The sequence below is a fragment of the Diorhabda sublineata genome, chromosome X (genome assembly GCF_026230105.1).
Source record: "Diorhabda sublineata isolate icDioSubl1.1 chromosome X, icDioSubl1.1, whole genome shotgun sequence".
NCBI lineage: Eukaryota > Metazoa > Arthropoda > Insecta > Coleoptera > Chrysomelidae > Diorhabda > Diorhabda sublineata.
Window position 1 is genome coordinate 2,686,336 of NC_079485.1, and position 16,556 is coordinate 2,702,891.

General features: G+C 32.0%; 2 protein-coding genes across 2 annotated transcripts in view; one reads left to right on the plus strand and one right to left on the minus strand.

Annotated features, from left to right (window-relative positions):
• Positions 1 to 16,556, minus strand: part of LOC130451624 (zwei Ig domain protein zig-8-like) — a 491,142-nt gene that overhangs the window by 79,459 nt on the left and 395,127 nt on the right. The window lies entirely within an intron of this gene.
• Positions 1 to 16,556, plus strand: part of LOC130451623 (27 kDa hemolymph protein-like) — a 28,507-nt gene that overhangs the window by 5,566 nt on the left and 6,385 nt on the right. The window contains exon 2 of the mRNA XM_056790765.1: positions 15,931 to 16,439. Coding sequence (XP_056646743.1) covers positions 15,931 to 16,439 — 509 coding nt within the window. The remainder of the gene's footprint in view (positions 1 to 15,930; positions 16,440 to 16,556) is intronic.

Genomic DNA, 16,556 nt, shown 5'->3' on the forward strand with positions numbered 1-16,556 from the left:
GAGCTTTTTTAATCAAAATTGATTATTAAGAACTAACTGACATACATTGTGCGTGTGCTCTAAGTTTAAAAAGGGTTTGAAATGCCCCAGTACCTCAAAAATATGATTAAATGTAAAATCTACAAATAAAACAATTAGCATGTAAACAAATACTTGGTACTATTTTGTTAAAGAAATGAAAATTTCTCTTAAAAAATCAGTCTAATATAGCAGAGACAGAATGTTCAATCTCCAGATAAACTGGCGGTTTCTGATAACTGAAAATAAAAAATAAAAATATTGAAAAAAATTAGATTAAGAAAGAATAAAAACATCTAGATATTTTGTATAAAAGATATGACATTAGAAAAGTCGAGAACCACCATAAATTAAGGCGTCAGGTACTATTCACAACATTATTAGATTGCATCATGAAATGCATGTCACATTGGAATTATGGACAACAAATTTGTAAAGAGTACTTCATATGGAGATGATGCAGTTAGCAGAGGCCAAAAGAAACTATAAAAAACATTAACAACACCAAAATGAGAATATATAAACATACGGAGCCGAAACAGCGAACTTTGAAAAAGAACTGCAAATATTTGAAAGAAAAATAAGACGGATGTCACCTAATAAAAAAAATAAAATGAAGTATAATCAAGACTACTATCCAATAACAACCATTTATTAAATATATAAAACATTGTAAGATTCAAATCACAAAAAACTGGGTGGTACGGGGATATATTTAGAAACGCTAGCAATACAACAGAATGGAAACCACTCATAGAAAAGCCAAAAGATAATACTAAATGGAAGCAACAAGTGAAAGGATGATGATAGCAAATTGACAAGAAACAATAGAAAGTGGTTTGATCTACCACGAGAACAAGATTGAATTGCAAAACATCTACGTTTCTTCAGAAATGTGCAGCTTGTATATATGTGTTAATAACGAAATTGTGAACCGTATAGGTAAGCGAAAAATATTTAATAATAATTTTATTCGTTCGAAACGAATTCTTGAGTTTAATCTGGAAAACAGCCAATGTTCTTTTCGTAGGTGCGTCGTATTGTGCTTGAACGTGTTTTGATATTTTGAATTTCTGTAGACTCAAAATAAAAATACTACAGACGTTAGGAATTTATTTGAAATGATTAAGAGCATAAGTATGAAACCGTTATCAGGAAGGCCGTACAAATAAAGAATATGAATACAATAGTTTTTCGATAAGTTTATTGATGTATAAGATATGACGAAAATAACAAGCTAATTAAAAAAAGTTTTATGTATGCATCATCATTTTTAATTACACCAATTTATAACCCAAGAAACAAAATTTGTTTCCACGTAAATTATATTGTTGATAGTTTATTAATTGATTATTGATGTGAAGAATATCCATAAGTGATACGGAAAATATAGGGTATTATAATTATAATAAGGTAGCATTTAGAATTGTTTTCATCCCAAGGTTGAATCCATGACTGGATTTCTGAAAGGTTTTCCTCAAATTTGTTGTGGTATTTTCAATGTCAGTATCAGAAAGGTGAATTCAGCACATTGTCTATTTGTAAAAAGAGTTGTATGATGCTAAATCTCGTGAGTAGGCAAATATAGACCGATAAGAAGTCTTTTTTCGATCAAAAACTTCCAGCTAAGTTGGAATTTATTGAATTGTTGATTATATTCATACTGAACAACACACTGTTTATGCTACCACAACACCAATAGTTGAGGAAAATGTAATAATGAGTGTTTGTGTAGGGGTAGCATGCAGAGTGTGTTCAGTAAAAACTCGTGGATCAAAAGCAGTCATGATGAAGAAGAAAAATGTTGGCCTCATGTCAAATCCAGATTAGTCCAATTAGTTTTTCCACATTGTTATTTGCTATCGATTTTCCGAACGTTCCTTAACTGACTCATGTCCACTTTTGAATCTCTATTACCACATTGAAACAGTCTTAAAAGTTACTAAATTATCAATATTGACAAATCTTAATAATTCTTGAATTTCTTTGGCACCCTTTTCCCACTTAATATCAATGCGTTGTACAACGAGTTCAAATTTGTCACTGTCACATGAAGGTATGAAAATACTAGTTGAAATAAATGCAGCGTAAGTAATTTCAATGAAAATTTACTACCAAATTTGTTGATCACGCTTATAAAAGTAAAGATAACGTCCTTATTTGCTTCCTTCATGCATTTTGTGGACGTATATTATATGTAAATTCATCATAAGGTTCTATAACAATTGAGGACAAGATTTTGTTATTCGAATTTAAACAAGATATCGAACAAAATTAATGAATAATAAATACTTTAATATGTACTTCAAATACTAGGTTTGCTTGAAAAGTTTCCGTCCTCAACCTGAGGATGTCATCTCTTATCTTATCAAGGCAAATTTATTTGTTCTTTCGTTGAGAGATGTCCACCAAACTTTCAGTCATCGTGAAAGCCCAATTTCTGTTTGAAAAACGAATAAGTGAGAAAAAATTGAATATCGAGCTGTTAAATATTTAATTTTAAAAGAAAATACGCCTACGCAAATGAAAGAGTTAGACTCTATGTACGGACATTCATCACTATCATTTACAACATGAAAATATTGGGTAGCTGAATTCAAACGTGCTCGTATCATTTCGAAAAGCGACGAGCGTTCGAAATGGCCACAAAGAGCGGCAACCAGCGGTATTATCGAAAAAGTCCACCAAATGGTATTGGACGACCGTCGAATTAAGATTGGAGATATCTGCATATGACAAGAAAGCATTTTCGATATACTGACTGAATAATTATGCATGAGTAAGCTATTGGGTACCGTGTTTGCTCACATTTGCATTCAAATGAACATTTCTCAAACCTTATTGACGCGATTGGGCAAAATGAGACTGATATCTTCCATCGTTTCATAACCGTAGATGAAACCTAGATCTACCATTCCTGAAACGGAAAAAATGGTCAAGACACTGGATTGCAAAAGGCAAGCCTGCGACGAAATGGTAAAGATGGATTCATCGGCCGGAAAAGTCATGGTGGCCGTTTTTTGCGATAGTTATGGGATTGTTTGTTTATCGGCTATTTTAACAAAAGCGAAACAATACATGGTGAGTATAACGCATCATTGCTTGATAAGGAAAAGGAATAAATGGCAAATCAACGACTGCATTTGACTTAAGACTTAAGAGGTTGAAAAAAAAAATAATTATCCTTGTAGTCTCAAATTTAACTACACAAAAAATGTATTTTAGATATATTTTCGCAAATATCCTCGAACATATATAATTCAACAATATTCAAATTATTTCTATCAGGTCAAACAGTAGTAGAAACACAGTCAAATTAATTGTGGGTTTTGCCCCTTCGAAGAACCTGGCGTTTCTGTTACTTATTTCTCTAGGGGTATTGCGTGGAAGATGGTAGTTAGTTTGTTTAATTTGTGGAGTTTTACCATGTACCTATATTTTAAATTAGTAATTCTAAAGTCAAATATTCCAAAAAGGGTAATTGGCACTCGAATTGACTGTGAATCATGCAGAACAAATGCATGAAAATGTTGAAATGCTAAATTATACTGTTCAGCCATTTATTCTCCTGTTTTCGAGTAATTAACCAAACATAAAGGATTTGAACGTAAAATATTCAATTTGAGAAAACTCATTGAAGCCTATTTGTAATTAAGGCTTATTCACACTTATTGGATGTTCATCCTGAAAAGTGTACAAGAATGAACATTGAATTAATAGTCTATTAACATTCCTTCAAATCGACGATTCATCCAGAATGAAAATTAAAAAATAGATCTGTTCTTAGGACCCAGTGTCGTTTTTTATAATAAATAAATTTTCGAAAAAATCAGTAAATTGATCCTCGTTTATTTTCACATGTTTGTGAAAGCGTGGTCGAGGTTCCCGGATTTTCCCCTCTTGAGACCCCTCTTTTACCCACGAATTTCTTCAAGGCGATTTCCTGCCACCTAGTATCACAGTTGTTCTTCAACTGCAGACAAAAAATTGATAAACAGCGATGATGGAAACACTGATATCGTTTAAAATATTACGACGATTAATATAGCGCTGAAAATCGGTTCAATGTACAAATCAAATTGAATTTTAACGTTAATATGGTATGTCTCTAGGTTTTGATGAAAACACCTTCATATTTTCGTTCTAGAGAAATTTTAAATTTTTACTCGGCCTACTACAAGTTGATCAACAGGACCAAAAGTCGATACTATTTAAAGACATTGAAAAAATGTATAAATAAATTGTTCGGAATATCACGACGGCAGTTTGGCAACACCTATTCATTTGTCTGCCGTCGCTTTGTACTTTGTAAGTCATTTTTCCTTGGGAACAGAAAGTAAAAGGAGGAAGACACAAAACCTAACCTAAAAAAATCAGTGTACATGGCAGATGAGGCAATAAATCGTAATGTGCAATAATAGTGGACGAATGGGCAGCCGTATTTTAGTAATAGAAGAAAACTATTTCGTCAACAAATGCGGTTATTTTGTCCTAAGTTCGACATTAAAATGTGTCAGTAAATTGGCATATTATAGACAAGTTGTCGTTTTTTCATTTTTCTTAATAGTCAATTACCCCTTTGGAATCCAAAAACGCTGCTACCTGATCTTATAGACCGACAAAAAGGTTTTTGCTTTCTTGGGAACTCGTTCCGTTGTTTCGACTATATTTCTGTTTCTGTGGGAATAATGGTGCTCCCAAGATTCATGATGAAAAGATGCACCTGAATTACGTTCCAAGATTATTTGTTTGCAGTTTTAATGCGAATAAGCTTTCCATTGGCATTAAGCAATCCTAACACCACTTTGCAAACAACTTTTTCGTTACGTAACTTTTTATGCGCGATATTTTCAATTTACGGTCGACAATTACAAGGGTATGGATTTTATAAACCAATTCAGATGTAGTTTCAGTGACAGTCACCGACGTGTTCTTATGACCACTTACAAATCATTCCATGTGACGTGAAATTTGCAGAATAATATTCACATAACTTTTCATTGGCTTCTTTTCCAAGCAATAACATTTTGTAATTCAGACTCTAAAGCTTTTTCTGTTCATATTTACTGAAATAATCTATCTACAGATTTATGTGCAATTTTGGCAGTTGACATTAGAAATATAGCGGAAGCTAACAATCATCACAGCCATGCCGCCTTCGTATTTTAACCTCATATATTGAGGAAACATTAGCCTTTTCAATTTTTTTTTATATTCTCATCTATACTCGGAATTTTTCTCTTTTAATTTGATATTTAGTGTGCTTTGAGAGAATTAGTTCTCTATTTGTTTAAATCCATTTTTATTTTTAAGTTATTCTGTTTAGCTACTGATCGAATAATAAATTTAAGGTTGTAGACATCCGTATCTTATTCTAGCATAAAATTCTTCTCGATGTTCCAGGTTTGTGTTGTAAAAGTGAGCTAATCTTAAATTATGTTTATAATATAGTTGTATAAACTTGGAGGTGATTAAATTGCTTTTTAGTATATCAACCGCATAGACTGCATAATATAAGTGAAACTATGAACAAAATATTTTAAAACAAATTAAATGAGAGTTACATTTCGTGTACTCTGAACTCTAGTGTGGCCAGAAACTCTAAAAAAGGTCAGTAGCTGTGGTTTTGTACCCCAAGCGTAACTTTATATCTTCGTGATGACTACACATCAATCATTCCACACCCTAGTATGTCCACCTTATGGCGGAACACACCCTGAAATTTAATGTACTTTATTCTGATACTAGGTCCGAATAAACGGAATGGTTTTTATGATTTGAAAGAAAAATAGGATGAAAAATTGTATCATAGATAATTATATGATAAATATATACGTTTTTCATATTAAGGTCAAACCGACAGTTGTATGATACATCATATTCACTTAGCTTTTCAATGAATAAGCTATTTAGAAAATTTTATATGATAATAAAAATATAACCTCAGTTTCTTTATATATATATATATATATATATATATATATATATATATATATATATATATATATATATATAACAATAAGGTATTATATTACGCTCTCGCCCAATTTGATATCCACTATTCCAAGAACAGATTTATTTATGCGCACTAATGCACAATGCATGAATCTTGGGCTTTTGATGCCGAATATACGTATTTTTGAACATGGTGTAAAGAAAAATAACTGTAAGTGAAGATTATCATAAAAATAATCGAGAAACTTTGCATAAATTTTATATTACCTGAAATAACGAAGGAAAATCCACAAAGTAAGTTCCGTTTGATTATATAAAAAAAAACGTGTACAGACATAGTAAAAATATTTATCATACAAAAATCGGCAACTGTTGAACTAATTTCCTACATAGCTTCCGACATTTTGTAGGATTTGTCATAGCGTAGCACAAGTTTTTCTATGTGCTGAGCATGATCAAACACGTCCCAACTACATTTCTGTGGGAGTTTTCTGTCACATTCGCAGTATGATATTGGCCTCGTGGTAAGAAATCAATGAGCAAAATGCCTCTTCTGTCCCAAAAGATGGTACACATAAATTTTCGAGGTGTCAAGATTTGCTTTGGCTTTACTTTCATTGAGAACGAAGTGTGCCTCCATTCCATTAATTGCCGTTTAAAAACTGAAGTGCACTGTCCATTCGTCGTTTATTGTGTTGTTCAGGAAGAATTTTGAATACCGAATATGAGCAAAGTTTTAGAAATTTCAGTTTTTCACTAACAATTTCATGAATTAGTAAAGGGGAGTTTACACAGTGCCAGTTGCTGGGCTGGTCAGTAAACAGTAGCTGTACTTGGCGAGTGGGGATCAAAATATGCAGTTGCTCACCCGTTTACACCTAGTTAAGTAGCCGTACGGTATCAAAATTCTGCGAGGCAGTGAGCTTGCGCCAACGTTCCGCCATTTTAAGAAGTTCGGCGAGCGCGCCGTCGCCTCGCGTCTACTGTCTAGCAAGATACTGTACTCGCCGTTCAAATTAAACGAATAGGATGCGAGCTACTGGCTTAATGTCTCGTGGGGGAAGGCAAGTGGCCAGTTAAATCAAAAAATCTTGGAGTTACTCGCATTCAGTAGCTGCCCATCCTTGATCTCCGCTCGGCGGATCCATTTAAACGGTAACAATAGCTGGCATACAGTTACTTGCCGTCTCAACTGACCCGTTAGCTCGCACTGTGTAAACTCGCCTTTACCATGAGATTTGCGGAAATTCCATAGCAAAGTACGGTTTTGTTCAATCTTTTCTTCAATTGCGTAAACCAGTTCATCAGTTATCAAAGAGGGACATCTACATCGTTTTTCATCGACTTAATCACTTATTTCATTGAACTGTCTGACCCATATTCTGATCATTGAATCACTAATAGCATTTTGTCCAGAAACGGATTTGCCGATAATTTCAGTTATAATTATCATCCAACACAATTAAATAACGTTGTTTCAACTAATTATATTAGTAATAATGCCTCGAAATAGCACAAAATTCAGTTGAAAAAAGTGCGTGGAAAAGCCATGTAGGATTTTGAAAATACCAGATTTAGTTAGCGTTATCAGTACACTACAAACTTATTAAAATTGCCTCGGAAACCAGAAAATGGCGAGGAAAACAATTAACAAAAACGTGTGTGTAAATATTTTGTATTAAAGTACTAGTATTTCATTAATTTTACGCATATGAGCCTAGATGTTGATTCCAAATAACTTTCTTAATATCTATTTTCATATCCGCCACATAAACGACGAGGTATACTTGATTTCAAAAAACTCAAATTAGTCTTTTGTCATATCAAAAAATAAAATTGAAATTGATATTTTTTTTATGTCTAAAGTCGTTCCACCTATCAGGGACACATTGTATATGTATTCTGTTCTGATTCACGTAATTAATAGGATCTTTTATAGATTTAATTCTATGTATCTAATTTTTTATCAGTAGTTTGCTGGAAACGGGGATATTTGAAAGTAATCATGGTTTTCTTTTGTAAAACCACTGATTGGCAAAATTATTTCTTTAGAATGAAAAAGTGTTTTGAATAAACGGTCATTTTTTATGAGCAAATCACTCGACTTTTTACCTTTTTCATCTTTCGCATTGCCGTTACATCTTGCAATGATGACATACCTCGCAAATGGCATTAATCGGCATGGTGGAAGATGTTCACTCAGACAGTGCATCAACTTCTAACCGTTGACCCCCATACTGAATTTCGACCACATTTGAAAAATCATAATAAACTACGAGGCTATTAGCATGTCTGTGGATAAATGAATAAGTAGGCGTATCGCTTCTGGGAAACCAAAAATCCCTGCATAACACACGAAACGTGGTGTTCACGCTGAAGGCGTCATCGGGGATATAATCATTTCTGACCTATATTATTTTTTTCTACTCCATGAAATAAAATTTAAACACAAAATAAACACAATCGGAAAGCAAACTGAACTTTTCCATTTATTGAATCAATAGAACTGTTGAGAGGGTTTGAGTAGTATTTTTGTACAATATACTGAAATGATAAAAAATCATGTTTCGATATTATGCATATAAGAAGCTTACTTATTAGTGAGGGACCACATTGAATCATTTGAAATTGTATATTAGGCCACAACGAAGTTTAACATTATTAATACATAATCAATATAGCTGAAGTATATTTAAGTGTATACATATTTTAAGGGCACACTTCTATAAACTTCACTAGGAACGATTTTTCTCAATAAATGGATTTTTTAATGTGGACAGCTCTATATAACATGGGCGTTAACCACCACACCTTTTTCGTTTCAGCTATTTTAATTAATAGTTTTAAGAAATGAAAACGATCTGATACACACACTTCGGCTAGTAATTCACACGGATGATACAAAATACTAACTACTTTAACTGAAACAATGAAGTTGTTATGCTTCGTGTTGCAATTCATTTATCAGAAATTATTCATTATTGATACACAATGATTTACTTTCAATCTAGTAATGTAAATTTCAATAGAACATCGCGAAAATGCAACAGAATGTGCATATTTAAAAAATATATTGAACAATGAATACTAAAATTATAGAACTTAAACCAAGGAATTGTAAACTAATAACTGAGGTTTATTTTTTAAAAATAACACCAACTGAATATTGATCCTTTCTACGTCGGCACTCCCCAAACCGCGAACGAAAATTATTGAAAATTTTCTTCAGTAATGCTGATGTAAGTGCTGCCATTTCATCACAGATATTTTTCTTGAGCTGATCAATGTTTCACGGAATATCACTACAAACTTTGTGTTTGAGGTATTAAAAAGCGTTAATCGTTTATTATAGCTTCACAAACGCTACAATTTCAACGAAAGGGAGATAATAATCAAAATTACACAGCTAAAAGATATCAGATTATCTCTTTACATAATAGATTTGAATATGAATTATTTCAGCCCTTATTGCGATAAGATTCTATACAACATTGTTTATCATTTTTCACATTACCGTTAAGATTCGTTTGGAATTTTTGCTGGGTTTGTAGATTACATAATATTTCTTCCTTATAACAAAAAGATCTCATCAATTTCTTGTTCCAAGTCAATTCACAAATATCTTTAATTCAATAAATTATCGGTTCAAAATTATCATTTTTGTGGACGTATACCTGCTCTTATTTTGATACTGATCAATTCCGAGTAATAATTGATATATTCTAAGAGTGAAGTAGGAATCCAATGCAACGGTTATTATATGTGTCCTGACGCTGTATTGTTTGAACTGGTAAATAGCTAAATTTTGAAATTCCTATGTTCCGTTATTTTTTTAATACCAAATGTATGTGAAACTTGTCATGTAGAATGCAGAGGATGCGGACAGTCTTGGCAATTTCTATTGGTTAAATATGTCGTCCTCATTACCATTCGTACAATTTGATTAGTGCTTCTTTGCAAATTTTAGTAAAATGTTGTCGACTTGATTGCTACAAATGATAACAGCAACCTACATGGTGAAATTTGTTTTGTCAAACTTCATGCTATCATCAAACAAAAGCGCAAACTAATAAACCAAATCGATTTGTTGTATTTCGGATTTCTCCTTGCGGCGAAGTGACGTTCTTGTGTTGTTGTCGTTATATAACAATTAGGATTAATACAAAAGATAACCTCATCCTAGAAATAAATACAATCCCAGCCTTTCAGAGAAAAATATTTCTTATATCAGTGCCAATATGCGATGCTATGCTAGCACTTATCATTGGCACGCTGTAAAGGTGTTTTCAGAATATAAAATTCATTAAAATCGCCTAGTAAGTAATGTTTCTGCTAGACACTGTCAATAATTCCATAATTTTTTTTAAATCATTGATTCTCAAGTTTTTATCCATGTAGTTTTTTGATTAATCGTTTGATTAACGTTGCACACTATTTCTATGGTCTCAAAGGGATATTTCATTTGACAAATAACGTTTCACACTATGAAATAAGTTAGTCAAACACCTTGAGTCAAAACTTCTACTAAACCAGTCAAACATTTACATTGTTTGACAAAGCATTGTTTGCGCACTTTCAAACTTTCAAATCCGTTTGTCAAACAAAAATTTGACAAATAATTTGACCGTGTATAAACACACAATATTTTCAGTTAATGATAATGATAATTGTTTGATTTACTACAGCAGCAATTATTTATTCTACTTATTTAATTGATGATTAGTCGAAAGATCTTATTATTATTTAACATAGTACCATTTACTAGCTAAGTATTCACATCCTTATTATTTAAACATATGCCAATTAAAAATTATAGCAATAAAAAATGAAATGGAATTTTAGAAACAAATGGATATTTATGGAATGACGAATTCTTGTATTTAATGATTGTTACCCAAATTGAGTATGATATTAATAGAAATATTAATAAAATGGCCTTGGTACCATACACATACGTACTAAATTAGCCAAGCCTTTTTTAGATTAATTGTTTTAATATGCTATTTAAATTTTCATTTTATGACCCTTCTGAAAAAGGAACACACTCATTATGCATTGATTGGGAATCTATGATTTTGGTATTGTCCAACATTCACGGTAAAAAGTTCAGTTACATTCTTTTTTTCACTTTTACTCAATGTTTGCGAATGAATTGGCAACCTCGCTACATAATTTTAAGTTCTGGGTAGTTAAATACTTCAAACTCTAGACACTTACTCAAAATAGAGGTATTATTTATACCTAATATTCTATTTTAATTATTAGGCACTCTCTAGCCACAATAATTAATCAAAATAAGCATTATAATTTCCACGTGAGAATGAAGATTGCAGATACTTTATATTGATTCTTTTAAATTTGACAATATATATCATCTATTCGTAATAATCAGAATATAATATTAGGAACAAAAAATACATCCATCTTAGGTAAAAGTTTTGAGTTAGGAAAATATTTAAGTCGCTCAAAAACATACAACAAGAAAACTGAAGAGAAAGTAATAAATCAGATTTCATAATTTAGGTAATCCGATTTTAGTGACATTAAGTTATAAATTTTTTAAAACAAAAAGTGGTCACATTAACTGATCTAAGTCAAGCTGGCGGCCGTGGGATAAACAATTGATTTTCTCGTATGTCTTAGATTTTCTTGGTTTTTACGCTAGTGACAGTTGTTTTTTATTGTTTTTCTCTTCATTGTGTTAAGAGAACTCGATAAATGCTTTTTGGTTAAGTTTTAGTTAAATCTGAAAGAAATACCCAACGCTATGTGCAGGTAATATTTTTTTCAAATCAGTTTCAAAGTTTTCGTATTAAATTGTCCATGGTATGGAAGTAAAAGTTTTCAAATCAACTGACAAATAAAAAAACTTCTGTGAAATTTTAGGTAAAGCTACCCCTAATTAAACTCCAGAATGGTTCTATCCCCTTCTACTCTACAATTACTTGCTCTTAATATAGTGTACCAAATTTGGTATTTTGATGTTTAAGGGCTGCAAATCAATTTATTTATTTCAAAATTTTGGGCCCAACTCTGAGGCCCTATAAATCCTTAGGTATGCAACTTGTATAAAGGTAAATTGCCCTCAATCGTTATATTTTGGGCTTTCCTATATGCCTCTGTTCTGTATTGATTTTTATGCGAGACACCCTATATATACTAGTCAGTAAATTTGAAAAAAAATTATTTGTGGCCCATTATAGTATACATCCAATTTTAATATATTTATTTTTGAGTTTGAGTTTTCTTTCTAATACCAATGATTGAGTTTAATCTACAACTCTATAATTAATTCTTAGCTTTTAAAACATATATTCAATATGTTTGTTTTTTTTTTTTCATATTGCACTTATGTTTAATTTTAGAAAAGTCGAAGGTTAACTGTTTATTTACACATTTCCCTATCGATTTCAACAGAGTTATTTTCATCCTTTTTTAAGCGCATATGCCGAACATCGTCTGGTATTTATATTGAAATAATCCTTTTGACCTTCAAGTTATGTAGAATCTATTTTAGTCACGGTGCAAAATTGTTGATGAGTATACATGACATTAAATATAATGAATTTTTGGCAGGAATTAGTTATTGAGTAAATCAAAAGAAGTATCCGAGCAATTAATAATATAATATAATATAGCATATGAATTTAGTATTAAACAAAGTTAATTTAAAAAAAAAAGTCAATTATATCTTATTTATTATTGTTCATTTAAGAGAACCGCATTCAGCTCACATTTGGATTAGATTTCCTAAGTTCAATAGAGTAGTAATTTCGCTTTCTTAAATTAAATTAAAACGAATACATTTTTAATTTTCTATCAATAATGTAGTCATATTCTTCATCAACATTTTACCATTAGTGTGCAAATGTTCAAAGCCGTGCTTAGTAATATAACTCGAGATAACCTTTTGGACACCATCCAAATTTTTTGCCATCAAGAAAATGTTGTAGGGATCGGAATAAATGGAAGTTCGAGGTTGCCATATCAAGCAAGCATGGTTGGAAAGGTAATATCTCTCACTCTATTTTTTTAGCCTTACACAGTGCTGGATTTGCTTCCACTTCTGCCCTTAGCATTTTGTTGGTCTTCCTGATTGATAGGTTTATTGCACGTGGATAAATATCGAAAATGTTTTCTATCACAACTGTTGCGTTACCACCTTTGCGACATTCAAAAAGCATACCGGATATGCCTATTTCACCTCAAATTACAAAAAAGTCCTATGGGCGCTATTCTTAGGGTCTAAAATGGCGAAGAGGTAACACAATAATCAAAATTCGATAACTTCTTAATCTTAATTTCGCAATCAATGATTATTGTCGTATATAAAGCAAGATAGTGATTTAATAGAAAGGGAAACGATAATTTCGGTTTTTTCCAATAAAATATCTTCTATCATCTTATTCACTGTAGCCCTGCTATTAAGTTACTTTGGTCACATTTTCCTTTTCTTCTCTCGAAGAAAGAAAATTGGATCGCAGTCTCAGGCACCAAAATTGATATTATCAATCCGTAAACTTCGATTTTGAAGCCTGGTCGGCCAACCGTAGTGAGAAATAAAGTAGAGAACGATGAGTATTTTATTTTTATCGAAAAATCAAATCTCTGCTATTTATAAAACATATTCCCATCGCTGTTCAGTTACTATTTATAAATGTCTAATATATACTAGACTAAAATGAATTTATAGAATAGAAATAAAAAATATTGATGATACTTTTTTGTTTCCACTATTTCTATTGTAGTTAAACTGATCTATTAATTTATACTTTCGAATTTGGTTGGTTGCAAAATTGAAATGTTTTCAATTTGAAACAATTTAGACGACATATTTGTAAATTGACTCCAATTGTTTTTATAGAAGTTCAAGGTATATATTAACCTTTGAAATTTGTATTTAAATATTACGATATATCAAAACTTCTCACTTTATATATTAAATTTATCAAAAATATTTTTTTTCGAGTAATATGACCATGAACCAAAAGTCAAAAGGGTATCGAATATCTAGGTTATTATTACGATTAAAATTGTTGACCCCAACATTTCGAAAAGAAAACATTCAAAATCAAATCCGAAACTATATTCAAAGATACAGTTTCAAAAACTTCTTTTAATGAATAAGTGAGGGTTGCTATTATCACCTAACAAAAGATTAACTCGCTTCGTACCACTTTCATTTACAAACAATTATAAGTTATATTCCCCAATTGCTCGTACCGTTACTTAAAAATACCAATACAATAAAAATACTCCTCCTTAAACCAAACATATTCCTATAGAAGATACCTTAGACTTAATCCTTTATAATTATACCTCCAAAACTGACTCCGGTGTCGTTTGCGCAATCCATACAAACCACGAACTCTTATAAGGCTTTTCACTTACCTTCGACGTATAGTGTTCACAGTAGCGAAATGTACAGCATCCTTCGGGCTTTCAAATATATCTCTTACCCCCACAAACATATCGCCATGTGTACTCCCTTTCATCCGTACAGTCAATTAAAACCATCTCCACCGATAAGCCAATAGTCCAAAAACATACATAACATCTACCAATATCTCATTGTTCATGATTTAACAGTCTTTCTCATCCGTATTAACCTCACCAAATTTATTCACGATTATTTGATGCCCTCCTGTTTGTCAAAATTGTCACATTCCTGTATCCGTTAATCACATCATCATTAACTGCAGACAACACCACCATCAGTTTAATCTGAGACCTCACCTTAAGGCAACACTGAACTGCCCCACAGAAATCAAGAAAATCTTGGAGTTACTTAAATCTACAAGCTGTACCAGAAAATATAATTCACATTTCTTCATGTAATTTTTATATTTTTGTTTCTCTGTCAATGACCAACGAGGTATGTACGTTAAACTGAAATAAAAAAAAACATTGTAAGAACATAAATAAAACCTGTTCATATGGGTGATTTCTTCGAAAGGAATGGGCTGAGGTAATTTTTTTTATAGGAAAAAGTCATAATGATTTTATAAGGGCAATGACCTCTTGAGTTTTGTCGCACAACTTTGGAAACACGCTGTATTTTGATTTTTTTAGAAATAAAAAAATGTACTCAACAATTGAGTGAGCTATAGGTCAGTTCACCCGAATAATTTTGTTCGAGTTACATGTTGGTTTGTGCTATTACCAATATCGTATTACTTTTTGGAATTTTTCACTTTCTTTTATTTTCTTTTTGAATTTTTTACAAATGTTAGTTACAGAGTGGTTAGATTAAGCAAACTTCGTAAACAACTTGACCTATTATGCAACCCTACACCGTTAACCTACACATTACTTGTTTCGGTTTTAAGAAATACGAGCCAAGGTGTCATAGCTTTTCCCTATGGACAGCTTTACAATTTCAAAACAGGTGTTCAGCTTCTTGAGATAAGCAGGTATCCACTGAGAACCTTTCCCATGTTCCATGTTCAATTCTAGCGGCAATGACCCGGGATTATATCTGATATTTTTGGTCCAGCCTGTCAAGTCATAGAGGAATTACTTAGCCTTTCTGTATATTTCGATCATAAATCAAGATCTTGCCAGCCATAGAGTGATTATTATAGCAATGACTATGTACGTACACATGTACGTAAATACTCTACACAAATGATCCCCATTTTACTTACTAACTCCAGATGGTTACCACACAATTTCGAGATATTTTGAGTATAACGTTAGTAAGTCCTTATTCAATGGTACTTTTTATACCATCCATTGGCGATAAGGTTAGACCATATATCGTAGTGATTCTGAGTTTGGTGAGACATAGTCTTTTTATAATAACAAGTTTGAGTTGTAGACTTGAACAAATGCCTTTTTTCGAGACCTCTCAAATTTGTTAACATTCAGAAGTTCAGCGGTGACTTTATTTATTATTTTTTATTATGTTGCCTATGACTTTTGCAACCTGATAATATATAATTTCATCATTTTTAGGATGCGTATACTCGCAAAATTTGCAGTTTGAACGACTGGGCCAGGATTTGGAGAACCAATTTTCCCATATGGGTCAAGATTTTGGTACACAAATGAATAACTTGGGAAACCAAATGAACAGCAAAGCCAGCGAAATGGGTAATAGTTTAGATAAACAAATGAGTGACTTGGGAAACCAAATGAATAACTGGGGAAATCAAATGAGCAGTCGAACCAGCCAAATGGGTAATAGTTTAGATAAACAAATGAGTGACTTAGGAAACCAAATGAATAACTGGGGAAATCAAATGAGCAGTCGAACCAGCCAAATGAGTAATAGTCTAGATAAACAAATGAATAACTTAGGAAACGAACTTTCCAACATTCATTTCACTCAAGGAAGAGCTCAATATTCCTCCCATTCGTCACAATCCAATAATGGCATTGTACCTGATCTTCAAGAAATGATGGTATCATTACATGCCAAATGCCAATCTACTGGTCATCCTGAAGTTCCAGAGTTAATAGAGGTAGGCACTGAAGCTTATATAGCGTATATAGGTATATAGGTATTTTGTTCTGAAGATTAGAAAATACTCGATTTTCACATACTCGTGCATATAAAATTGTTCTAAATTTTTCCCCAA